This window comes from Ptychodera flava, unplaced genomic scaffold (assembly GCF_041260155.1).
Source record: "Ptychodera flava strain L36383 unplaced genomic scaffold, AS_Pfla_20210202 Scaffold_83__1_contigs__length_492613_pilon, whole genome shotgun sequence".
Lineage (NCBI taxonomy): Eukaryota > Metazoa > Hemichordata > Enteropneusta > Ptychoderidae > Ptychodera > Ptychodera flava.
Genome location: NW_027248405.1, coordinates 262553 through 276705, shown reverse-complemented (window position 1 = coordinate 276705; position 14153 = coordinate 262553). Strand labels below are relative to the sequence as shown.

At 36.1% G+C, this 14153-nt stretch overlaps 1 protein-coding gene across 1 annotated transcript in view; it reads right to left on the bottom strand.

Moving 5' to 3' along the window:
* LOC139128987 (rho guanine nucleotide exchange factor 11-like) overlaps positions 1-14153 on the bottom strand; it is a 32308-nt gene that overhangs the window by 16982 nt on the left and 1173 nt on the right. Inside the window, exon 3 of the mRNA XM_070694664.1 lies at positions 4563-4609. Coding sequence (XP_070550765.1) covers positions 4563-4609 — 47 coding nt within the window. The remainder of the gene's footprint in view (positions 1-4562; positions 4610-14153) is intronic.

The window sequence follows — 14153 nt, the reverse complement described above, 5'->3', positions numbered from 1 at the left end:
TCCTGTTTGCTGTTATAAAATTGCTGTGGTAGAGTAGCACCAGTTTCAACCACACCATATATCCCACTCAACTTTTCCAGGATAGCCTCAATGGTTACATCTAAACCCATGTGCATCACAACTCTACCTGCATCTCCGCACTGTGACTTCCTAACTGCTGTGGCCAGCGTCTCCCTGCTATGTGTTCCATCTCTCTGCAAACACTCAATTTCGTATTTCCATGACTCAAAGTCTGAGTCACCTTTATTCTTTGGGTCACCAGAAAAGATTGAAATTCTTGGTGGCTGAAACAATGCAGCTGGTAGCATGACTGTGGACTTGTCAGTTGTAACTGGACACGACACTGCTGGGCTACCATACTTTGGTTTAACTCCTATACCAGATTGCCGACTGACAGGGGTTACTTCATGTCCAGCTTTACGCAGAACTTCGATCATGCGGTTCAATTCTGCCTGGTCGACGTCACCGGCATTGGTTACTTCACTCTCGTACTGTAACTTTTGACAGGGTGTATACCTGGTTGGCATGACGACTGGTCTGGATGTCATATTGCTGCTCATTGTCTTGGGTATGGTGTCAGATGCTGATGGTGTGGCCTCATATCGGAGTCTATCGTACAAACTGACAGGCACCCTAGAATTGTCAACTTGCTACTCAGGAACAGTCGGCCATTAAGTTTCACAATTGCTTCTTGAGCTGTGGCCTTGTCAGTGAACTGGCAGAAAGCATGGTCACTACGACTAACTGACTCTGGGTTGACCGGCCTGACAATATGGCTGACTGTACCGACAGATGACAGGAATTCATTCAACTCCGCACATGTAGCACTCCCTGCAATGCCCTTAATATAAACCGTATGGTCCAACAGGGCTCTAAATTCGCTGGGTGTACAGGTATGTGGAGGGGTATCCATCATTGCTTGTAAAAACACAAGTATGTCAATCAGATATTGAGCAGGTATTTATCGTAGAAAAAACAAAATATATAGTTTACAGAGTCTCTCTTGTACTTTCAACTAGCACAGCAACAGTTCAGTTCAAACCTCTTTATTTCTCTTCAGCGACGTACAACTTGTGGTTCACTTTAATAGTTGACTGGAGTTACCATGGAGATAATGCTCGATACATCACCTGTCAAACACTGCGACATAAACTTCATAGGGCACCATATGCTTGTGTACTGCAACACTTTTGCAACGGAGCCCCAAATTTCGGCGCCAAATTATGTAGCCAGTGTAAGGGGAAACCCTGTTAAAATAAAGGAGAGTATACATCTACAGTTTACTCGACCACAACGTTCACTGCTGTCAAAAGCTTGAAAGAAATATCAATGAGGCAGACACAGAAAATGTGCAGTTGTCTGCAAGTCAAACTTTTTAATGAATCTCGAAAATCAACGATCTCTTACAACAAAGCAACGCCATGAAAGCTTTGGCGTACTGTTTCAACACATTCATGAAAAACTGAACAGCTGATCTGAATTGACGTTCACCACTACACTAAACTACAAGGCCTTTTCTCAATAACGAGCAGAAATGAGCTAGGATACTTTACCAACACTGGAGACGATTTGTTTACATCTATTGCTGGAGCCACTTGTCCCGTTTCAATGACTGAGAACTATATATAAGTCTTTTAGATGCATCGATCGACACATCAGAAGTTCACTTGCACAGTCACTAAAAATAGCTCATGAAACACATGGCGCGTCTCCTCATGGGCGGCGATCTCATCCAAACTTTCAACTTAGCAAAACTCGGCAAAATCACTGAAATACTATGCCAAACATACCTGTTAAAATAAAGGAGAGTATACATCTACAGTTTACTCGACCACAACGTTCACTGCTGTCAAAAGCTTGAAAAGAAATATCAATGAGGCAGACACAGAAAATGTGCAGTTGTCTGCAAGTCAAACTCTTTAATGAATCTCGTCAGATATCGCGAGATTCTCAGCAGTGAAAGTCTGACACTGGTGGCGCTGTACCCACTCTCGCTAACAGGTTACTCACTCGTATTAGGTAGGTACATATAGTACCTGTATACAATATATATATACAATCAGAAAAGAAAAAAAATAAAAAATTTGTCTATGGTTACAAATGGAAAAGAAAGTTGAATGGACACTTACTCTACAGACCTGGTGTGTCTCAGGTGACTACATTAGATCCAAGAGGGATAAAAGAAAATATGGAAGGAGGGAGAGGTTAACAGAATGTGACAAGCTGAATTGCAGAATGAATTAGTCTGAAAATTTTATATCAGGATTAAACTTTCATGGAACATCTAGATGATTTTGCTTTACACATGAGATGAAGAAGAACAGACTAGCATAATGTCTAGAATACTTTGTCATGATTTAAAGGATTAGCAGTAGGAAGGAAAATATGAAAGTCTACGGTAGAGAGCTAAAAAGATCATGTAAAACAGAAAGATCTTGGTGACTTCTGTCTGGGGAACTGACAGAAATTTAGTTTCAATCAACAAATTTTACAGCTGCACTCTTCTAAGTTGACGAAATCAAGAATCTTTACATATGAAAAGTATCTGAGCAAATTAAAGCTACGAAAAAGAACGGGTACATAAAGTTAATTTCAACATCCTAAGCTACAGATCAGCACCACTTGTACACAAATGAAATTGTCAATGTCGGCACAGTATTGTACCCGATGTGCCTTCTGAAATGACACCAAACAAGAATTTCTCACAGCATTCAGGATAACGCAATCCAGGCATTATTGAATTTGAGTTCTTGGAGATGTATCATAAAGATGTAAAATTTTCCAATAACAGCATTGACCATTATCATACAGAGTACAAGGAACAAGATTAGGTCCCTCCAACAACAGCCTTTGCATCAACCTTTTTTTATATTTCTGTGGAGCAGAAGATCAATGATGAAGTGATGGTCTGTAAAAAATGTTAAAATTGCTAGATGGTGCACTAACGCTCGACCAGTATTCAAATAACCAGGATTCAGCACCACACATGAAAATTAACTGTTAACTATATGTTTGGACTTGGGGAAAGTAGACTGACTGACTGATTGGAACCAAAACAAAAAACAACAGAATGCAAGTTGTCCTCTCATTTTTGGGCAGAAGCCCTAAAACAACACAATATCTTTTTGTTGGTGGCTTTATCATACCATTTTTTTTTCCTAAATATATTATCACTTTGGTATACACACTAATATTGTGATTGCAACAAATAAGTCAAACCTCTTCATTAAACACAGATTATAACACAAAGACAGTCGTAAATTAAAGAGGCAGGAGAATTGACAGGGGATTTGTACACATCAAAAGTATGTTGGGGCATTTGAAGGGATTAGGGGACTTAACGGGAACTCTCTGATTGATATGAAATATGTGTTGGATTGTCAATTGATCAGTGATTTTTGGCATATTTTTGGAGGTTTGTTTTGTGTAACTACTGCAGTTTCTTGTTCTACTCCCTGACGCATGATGAACAGGCCAGTTTTAAGCTTATCAATACAGCCTTATGTGTAGAGTCAGCATTGTTATTGTTCGAACTTGAATTCAAGTCGGACTAGAATTCACTTGTCATCAATAACAATGTTTACAGTCTTTACACATATATATAGTATTTTGCCCAATAGAATATTTGTTATTCAAGCATGCTGTGAAGAGCTTAACAATAAACTGCAGTTGATACACAGAACAAATCATACATGATTCGCCAAAAGGTACAGCCAATGTCCCCTTTATAAACTTATGTTATTATGTTCAGGTTTTCTGATAGGTTAGGGAAGTCATCTTGTTACAAAACCTTCAATAAGTGATTGCTTTGTTCTATTTTACAAGATACAGTTTTCCTGTCTGAGAAAATATGTCAAACCAGTGCTCCCTTCTGTGGAAGAGAAAGATACATGCACACCAAAAATCTGTTCATTTCAAAATTCAGGCAGGTTTTATTTTGACAGGGGATTTAAAAGTTACAGCAAGTCAGAAGAGGGCATTTGAAGGCATTTTGATTTTGGATTTTGGATTCCCCAGCCTTTACCACAAAGCCTGCAGAGTCAAATAAACTATGCACAATTTGAATGAATGAATGTGAATGAATGTTTCTTAGGTGAACACGGCTTTCAGTCTTTGTTTTTTACATTGTGAATGAACCATGTAACAGGTACAGACATTCTGAATAAATGGTTGCTACCAAGGTATCCAGAAAATGGGACACTCTATTACAAAGCAGAACACACTTCAGAAAGAGGATAATACAAGAATGCAAGGGAACCGGTTAAAAGTGTCGTGAGAAGATTACATAGTAATGAGACCAGAGAGAAAGGGTCCAGCCAATCAGTGTACTGTAAGTGCACCGTACTGGACCACAAACGCCAATCACTCCGGGCAGCATATTGTGGGTCATTTTGAAACAGGATTTATTAGTTTGGGCACAAAAAACCAAAAACACATAATGTGGTTATTCACATCAGTTTCATGTATGGCTAAAACCAGGTCTAATGTTTGTTATACTATGGATGGACTTCAATTTACTGTGATTAGACATTTAAAGTTGTCAAAATGTTGTGCATACACACCTTTTTGTTTTCTTTTCTTGAGTTTGACTTTTTCTTCGTAAATCCTCCTGATGAAATCAAAACAAGGAAACACATATAACACACATCATTCTGTGTTATGGTAAGGAGTTACAAATCTACAAATTCAGTGCTTGACTTGTACAATTGTTGCCAACAAATCACTGAATGTCTCACACCAATCAAGGAATAAAACACAAAAATAGCTCTGTGTTACATTCATATCAATGTAAGTTACAAATCAATCAAAATCAATGTGACAAATGAAGTGACAAATGTCAGATACCTCACAAACTGTCACTGTTACACTTAAGGTAGAACACACCCGGGGGACAGATATTCAAACTTTCAAACTTTTAATAGGGAGTTCAGTGAAAATTTTAACTCCAAGATGGCTGTTTCTTTTATAGATAGAAATATTTATGTATCAGAGCAAGTAATAATAAAAAAAAATATCAAAATCGGTTTTCAAGATACGTGCATTGTAATGGGTCAAAATTTGCCAATTTTCCGTCAAAATGTCCTTAAAAATGTCGTAAAAGGCAAATTTCTGAAGTTTGCAGGATCAGAAACATCAAATAATACTGATATTTACAAGTACTTTCTTCATTTTTTCAAAGAATTTTACCTACTCTTATAAAAATTGCAAGATTCATGAAAGATTAATTCTATGACTTTTACACAAGCTTAACTAAACTTGTATAAAACTTTATCTGACTTAGTCTTTTTTTTTGCACGGCACCATGGGAAAATTTGGATTTTTGCAATCTTTGATGATCCGTATCTCAATCAGGATTCATCTTATTGTAATGGAATTTGAAATATATTTGCAGATATAGATAATGGCCTTAGTTTTTGAAATCTAAATTACAGTTTAATTTCCAAGGAGGTCAAATATGGCAAAAACTAGCATTTTATATAGCAAGTATGGTGGCCATATTGGATTTCAAAGGCGGCCATATAGAATTGACATTTCCTTGGTGGCAGTATTTGTTTTAGTACTGGCAAGTCCCTGAAAATCAGTTAAGTCACTCTGTAGTAAGTAAAAATAGGACTCTGTAGTGCCTGTGATGTTTTTAAACGTTATAAAGCTAATATCACTACAACTAAAAAAAGTAAATACAGTTATTTCTAGTAAGCAACAATTGACATCACTCAAAGCCTTGGATCAGCCTTTTTTTTTGCCTGTGTTGAGCAGAAATAAATGATGAATAAAATGACTTAATACAGTTGCTAGCTAATTATTTTTACAACAGCAACTCCCTGGTAGTCCATTGACAAGAATTTCATTTTAAACTTTGGTATGACATGCCTGGAAATAATGACATACTCACTGAATGACTAGACATTGTCGCACCACATACACATGCAACTTAAGCAAATTGGGAAAGATCACATTATCGGTACTGCTGTCAACTATTAAAATGGCTTTATTGAAGGACAAGAAAACACTCCTTTTTAGTTTGCTTTACATAAAATACCTTTCCTTGAAACAATCATAGCTCTACCTCATCTACTCGTGCAACTTGCCATGCTCGTAATATATAAATATATATATAAATATATATATAAATATATATATATATATACATATATATATATATATATATATATATATCACAGATTTATGAAATACAAAGAAAAACAATTTAGAATCTAGGAAAGAACACTCATGGGTATTCAGTTCTAGGCAGATAACGGCAGTCACTTGGAAGACGTGTCATTTTCTGGACATGACAAACAGTCTTGTAACTCTTCCAGTAAATCTTCGAGTTGCATGCATGTTATCATATACTATACTGTTATAAATATATAATTTATTTTTAAAATGCTATCTGAAGGTTCAAGTGAAAAAAAGAATTATAAAAATGCAAATGATTCTGACAAAAGAAACAAAATCCATTTGATAGCGTGATTCTAACCTTTTTATTTGACATCAATGAATCAAGAACTTAATATCGTTTGAACACAGTTCAGGAAACTAGGTCAACTCAGTCTCATGCACGGAACGATCAGCTGATCGAGCGACCACCTAAAAGAGTTTACCAAACAGAATTGACAAACGCCGACTAAAAAGCACATTTGACATGAATATATTTCCCTGGCTTTGGAGTGTTGATAATTTTACAAATAAAAAGAAATGAACGCTTTGATCAGTTGATCCCGGTAGTTTGTGTCGATAATGTAAAATTCGCCGATTAAAAAGCAAACATGTGCAGAAAAAAACACCAAAATAGGAATATTCACAGATTAATATACCTTTCGTGAGTAATTTACAGCCTAAAACCCACATTTCATCGTACATAGGGCTCAAAAACGTACACGGCAAATCAGAACGGCCTCTGGCAACGAAACCCGTTCTGAAAATGACATTGACAGCTATGAGTTAACGAGCTATACCATTTTTTGTCTCCCAATGAAACCAAAAAAATCCTGTCTCGGAAAAATAGCATAGGAGTGAAGAATATTTTATTGTTCCTATTGTTTTCATGTTTCTGAACGGAAAATGATGAGGGAGTAAATTTGACAGTGCCGAGAGAAAACCGTAGCTCTAAGCAGATCGTGCATTGTTCGCGTTGAACAGTGGCCGGCTGTTTTTGCGCCCGATCACCGTACTACAACTTCAGTCATGATGAGAAGAAATTTTCATTCAAAAAGCCAGGGTAGATCTCGTTAATAAAATTTACCAAAAATGTGTTCTGTAACTAGTAAAAATGATGATCTTAACTGATTATTTCCAACACAAATCCATACCTGCGATGTATAGAATAGTAAAACCTTCTGGAAGACTTTGACTTGAATATATTTACATGTTGGCTATGATGTACCCTACATTTCACATATCATCTTACAGTTCATTTTATTTGCTTTCATCTGAGGCAATTTTAAAAGCTCTACACCATTGGCTACATCCTGGCTTTTTCGTTTACTAAAGATACGTCTTTTCGGTGCCGCTTATTGTTGAAGTCATGCACAGACAGACTTTGGCCCACTTTCCCGGAGGGAGAAAGATATCAAAGAACGACACCAACAGATAAAAGTTTAGAAGCTCGAAGAAACGAGAGTTCACTCAATTTTTTTGACATTTTAATTTTATTTACGAGATCGAGAAAGTGAAATATGAAAGGTTTAAAAATACCGCAATTATACGGTGTCGCTCAAATTTGATCAGAATTGGTACATACCAAAGATCAACAATAAGTGTTATTTCTATCTGTTCAGTGCAGGAAAATTATACGTTGATGTTATGACAATTTCTGCACAGTACAACCAGAAAAATAACAAGAAATATTTAAACCAGAAAATTAAGAATGACAAAAGTAAATAAGGTCTGAAACTTTAGGTACTGAAGGTCAACTTTAACAACATGCATAGCAGAGAATCTTTCTACCATGGATTTCGAAGAAGTGGCTACTCTGAAAAAAGACGTACGGTCGGTATGTGATCGTTTTCAGAGTGAACTGATTGATACGCAAAAGGCTGTTGAATTACAGTGTCACGATAGGGTCATCGCAGAGGTGCGTGAATTGAAGAGGCAGTTGTCATCTATACGTACTACTCTAGAGAAAAAGGTAACGAAATTGAAGACAAATATAGTACAACTGCACGTTCAGTGGATGATATCACGAGCAAACTTTCGTACGTCGATGAAAAAATTACTGCCGTAGACACTAGGTTAGGAAAAGTGAGTACGGTGAAGTCATATGCTGAATGTTTGCGCACGCCGCCTCCTTCCGTCTCCGAGTGCCCTCCTTCGAGTAAAGAGTAAATTCGAGTAAATTCGGACCGAATTGTCGGTAAGACTCCTGTACATGTTGCTACATTCGTGTCCACGTCGTCTGATCATGATGTTTCTATCACGCAAAACGCGATATCGGACAATATCGATTCTGATACACTGGCCGCGAATACAAACTTTCCCTCCGCGTCACCACAGCCAGCTTCTGATGTACGCGTGCCGCGTCAACCGCGATCACAACCACCATTCTCTCCACGTGTACCAATTCGATCAGCCTTTCCAAGTACCGACCGTAGTTCGGATTGGCGTCGTGATTACAGACACAACGATGCAAGTAACGGCAACGCTGGAAAAAGTCAGCTGAACCATGATGTGATCATCTTAGGTGACTCTCAGATAAAATATATTAACCCTGACATGTTGTATAGAAATAAAAAGTCGATCAAAGTAAGGGCTACTAATATCGATGAGGCGTACACATACATTCGAAATTTACCTGAACAAGAATTTGTAGAAAAAATTATTGTTCATATCGGTACAAATGATGTTGGTTATAAACACGAAGATGATATTGTTGATGGTTTGATCTCACTATGTCACACTGCTAAAAATGCGTGTCCTAATGCGATCGTTGTTGTATCGAGTATTTTGCCTTTTTGGGGGAAGTACTCAGTACTTAACAATAGCATCACTTACATCAATGATTGTGTAATGAAAGCCTGCTCGTCCCTTGATAGATGCATCTTTGTAATGCATAATAAGCTTAGCAGAGCCACAAGCAACCATATGTATCATGCTGATGGTATCCACATTAATTCAGAGGGTACTCGCCTTTTGGTTGGTGATATTAAATGGTCAGTACATGCATATATAAGGGGGGATCAAAGTCGTCGACGTGTGTATGACAGATACATGCATTCAGAAGGGGCAATCAGATCACATGGGTATGACCCAAACGTACATGATAACTTACCTGGGAATGGTCATTTGTCTTCAAGGTATAGGTACACAAGTAATCCTGGCTACAGGGATTACTTCCAGAGGCGATATTATTAATTACACCAGGGAATCTTAATGGCCCTTAATTGTTATCTTTTATTGCCTCAGAATTCTTTTGATACTTTCACCTTTGTAAATCACTATTTGTAGCCTCACCTTTAGCCTGGAACCAGCTTGAATTCAGCCACTTTACCAAATTACCATCTGCTTTTGTATTTTTGCACTTACGGCTGTACTAGGTTGTTGAACAGTTCTTCGAACTTTTTTCGTGCTAGTTTGTGCAGATTTTGCTGCTAAATCTTCACTATTGGCATTTGCTACTTTTAATCTTTGTGTTGGTCATGTGTTTTACTGCACAAAGAGACAGTTTTATCAATGTTAAATCTCAGCGTTCGTTTTTACATATTGGAAGTTGGAACATACAAGGTTTATCTAACAAGTGTTTAGACTGTGATTTTGAACGAATTATTTGCAATTTTGATATTGCTTGTATTCAAGAAACTTGGCTTTCTAGTTCACGTAATGTAAGTTTAAATGGTTATAATTATTTTCGATCCGATCGTAAAACGCGTCACAAACGTGGTAAGAGAGCTGCTGGGGGATGTATAGTTTTCTTTAAATCTAATCTCCAAGTGGGCATTCACAAACTGGGTTCTAAAATTTCTGATCTTCTTTGGATTAAGCTTGATAAGAATGTTTTTGCATTGAAAAAAGACATTTTTATTTGTTGTGTTTACATACCTCCACAAGGATCTGTTATGCACTTAACTAATGACTATTTTGAGATTCTCCAATCTGAAATGTTGTATTATTCTAGTTTTGGAGATATCATCCTATTGGGAGACTTTAATGCCAGATCAGGCAATCTGCAGGATTTTATAAAATATGATGATATAATGTATAGTCCTGTGCCTGATGATTATACACCAGATAACATTAATGAGAGGTTTACTATGGATGATGGGAATTCTTGTAAAAACAACTTTGGTAGACAACTTATTGAAATGTGTATTGAAAATAGTTTATTAATTCTATACAATGCAAGATCGAGGTACATGAATATTCCACATTGATTAAGGATCATTAGCATAGAATTTTAATACAGAAACAATGCTCATTAATGTAATCTGCATATGTGAATATCATTATACCTCGCATCTTGCACTAATAGAATAATTTTTAAATGGTAGGACGATTGGCGATCACAATGGAAAACCCACTTGCTATAAGAGTAATGGTCACAGCATTGTAGATTATTGTATTGTTGCTAAACATTTCCTTAGTTCTGTTCAGTATTTTAGAGTGTATGATTTTACGCATCTTTCTGATCATTGCCCAATAGGTTTCTGCATTGAGTTAATTCTGATTTGTTTGATGTTAACAATCAAGATGTATGTAAACCTTGCCCAGGTAGATACATATGGGATGATGACTCTAAGCAAAGATTTATAGATCGCCTTCACTGCCCTTCTATTCAGAAAGAGCTTAACCAATTTAATTCTGTTTGTGACACAGCATCTTGTGATGATGCAGTTGCTACCTTTGAGTCCATTATTAAAAAAGTCTCGGACAGTTCATTAAGAAAAATTACACCAAGGGTGAAAACCAAGAAATCAAGGGCAAAAAAGCAAAGTTGGTTTGATAAATCTTGTTATTTAGCAAGGAAGGACTTGCGTGAGGCATGTAAGTTATTGAGTCGCTTTCCTAGTGACCCTTTCATCCGTGGCAAATGTTTCAAATTGAAGAAAGAGTATAAAAAGTTGATCAAACACAAAAAATCTACTTTTAAAAAGAATCAGATTGCACAGCTAGAAAATGCACATACTAACAAAAGTACTGATTTCTGGAAACTTTGGAAAGAAGTAACAGAGGTGCACACAGAAAAGAAAGGAGCATCTTCCATCTCCCCTAATATTTGGTATGAACATTTTAAGAAGTTAGGCAATTTTGATTCTGCTGAAATAGACACGTGGTCGAAAATGGTTGTTACTGATTTAACTGGTTTAGAAATGAGCAACAATGAAAATTTATGTCCCATCTTAAATTGCTATTTCTCCAATTCAGAATTACAAAAAGTACTTTGCAAATTAAAGTCTGGGAAATCCCCAGGAACGGATGGTATTTTAAACGAGATGTTGAAATTTGGGGGCCATTCCCTTCTCAACTCACTTTGTTATTTGTTCAATGCTATTCTTCGATCAGGCAGCTTTCCAAATTCATGGAAAACTGCCTTTATAGTACCAATTTACAAATCAGGAGACAAGAATGATCCTTCTAATTATAGAGGTATTTCAATCAATAGTTGTATTGCTAAGCTTTTTACTTCTGCCCTTAATTGTAGACTTGTTACCTTTTTGAATAAGAAGGGAATTAATACACCTTTCCAGTCTGGTTTTAGAGCTAAGAGAAGGACTGCAGATAATGTTTTTGTCTTAAAATCAGCTGTTGACAAATATTTGTATTCTTCAGATAAGGGAACAGATTGTATGCCCTGTCACAAACGTATGTTCTGCTGCTTTATTGATTTCCATAAGGCCTTCGATAGAGTATGGAGGACTGGTTTGCTTTGGAAACTTAAAAACTATGGTATCAATGGGAATTTTTACATGCTTATTAAGTCTATGTATGAGAATGTCAGTTATTGTGTTAAAACTAATAACAGTTTTACTGACAACTTTATGTCCAATATTGGGGTTAAGCAAGGCTGCAATTTAAGTCCTACTTTATTTAATATTTATTTGAATGATCTTCCTGGGATTTTTGACTCTGTTAATGACTGCCCTATCAAACTTGGTACACTCTCTATTAGTTGTCTCTTGTATGCAGATGACTTGCTATTAATGTCTGAATCACAAGCAGGATTACAAAGTTGTCTTGATAAATTGTATCATTTTTGTTCAAAATGGAAGCTTACAATTAGTACTAAGAAAACTAAGGTGATTATTTTTAATAAAACTAACAGGGTTCTCAAAAATATTACCTTACTTTATAATGGTATACCACTTGAGTTGGTGAATGAATACTGTTACCTTGGCTTTGTAATAACTCCCAATGGTAAATTTAAGGGCAATTTTCGCAACCTCAAGTTAAAAGCAACAAAAGCTTTGTTTAGCCTATACAAGGAATGTCTCACAATAATGGTTTCCCTGTCAAAGTTGCATTAGACCTTTTTGATCGTTTGATCGTACCATTATGACTTATGGATGTGAAATTTGGGGAAACGAAATCAATGATAAGAAGAATTTTATGAATGATGTAAGTTTTCCTTTTACAGGTATTTACTTGGTGTTTCTAAACAAGCTCCACGAGCTGGTATTGTTGGTGAATTGGGTAGATACCCCATCCAGTTCACTGTTATACTACATATGATAAAATATTGGCATAGATTGGTTTTATCAGATGATATTCTACTATGTGCTGCATATACAACTGCTAAGCACCACTCCCAGTGGTTTGAGTATATTAAATATATTCTGGATAATTATAGTGGAAGATCTATCTGGTCAATATCTGTAACATTAATTTCACTGTTAAACAATTCACAGAGAACTGAAAGAAAGATATTGTGTCTCATGGATTAATGATTTACATAATGATGTAAGGACTCAGAGTGTGGACAAAATAAACTAAGAACGTACAGAAAATTTAAAACTTTATTTACTTTTGAGGAATACTTGATGGATATTACAAATATTAACTGCAGGAAATTGATTACCAAGTTTCGTATTTCTGATCATAATTTACAAATTGAGATTGGCAGAAGGTCAGTCCCAAGAATCCCGTTAAATGAGAGAATTTGTACTTTTTGTAAGTCTTCTGTAGAAGATGATTTCATTATATTATTAAGTGTGACAAATATGTTCATTATAGAAATAATCTTTTCACTAGTATGAAATTACATTTGAGAACTTTGAATATTTAAGTGACAGAGAGAAATTCCTGTACATCATGAATTTTGAGGACAAGAAGCCTCTTTTAAGGTATATTTCTTACACTACAGATTCATCCCCAGCAGCAGTCTTACCTGAACATGTGTGTAATGTTTGATTGTTTTGCTCTACCGCACTTCCCGAAGTGTGTTGTTATGCAATAAAATATTATTATTATTATTATTATTATTATTATTATTATTATTATAAAATAGACATCCATGGTTTCAGCAGATCTGTTAATATGTCACAGTTCATAAACAATGACAGGAAATGACCAATTAGCTGTTTCAGTTACTGCTACCATTCCCAAACATAATAGGTACCCTGCATACAAATAGGTTAAAGGTCAAAATCCTCTTATTCAGATGTGTGGGCTGATTCAGTTCACTGCCACCACTCCTGCACACTTGCAGTATTTCCCTTTTTCTTACCTCATTTGCACATTTTTGACACTGATGTGTTCATTTGAACAAATTCACATCTCAACCCCTACATCTACCTGTACATCAAATACTGAGACGGTAGCTTTGGCGGTATGGGAGCCTTTGTGTGTGACGGACATACATCCGCACATACATACCCACAAATATACAGACATACAGACGCCACTCAGACTCATCATATGAGCTCTTTTTGGTATTTATATTAAAACCAAATATGAGCTAAAAATCGATCAGATCGTACAGTGTACGTTGGTTCATACGGCGGTCATATGGGATTCTGAAATCCCTACTTTTAAAATTCTTTTCTGATATACCACTTGTGGGGGTTCATTTTAAAGCTCTTGGCGTGAGAAAACTTCATTTGAATAGATTTTCCAAATTCAAAAATTTTATTTTTCTCCAGAGAGTTAAAACAGGAATGGCGGCCATTTTGAATTTAAATATCTAAAAATCTTGGGTTATTTGTTTATCTAGTACCCAA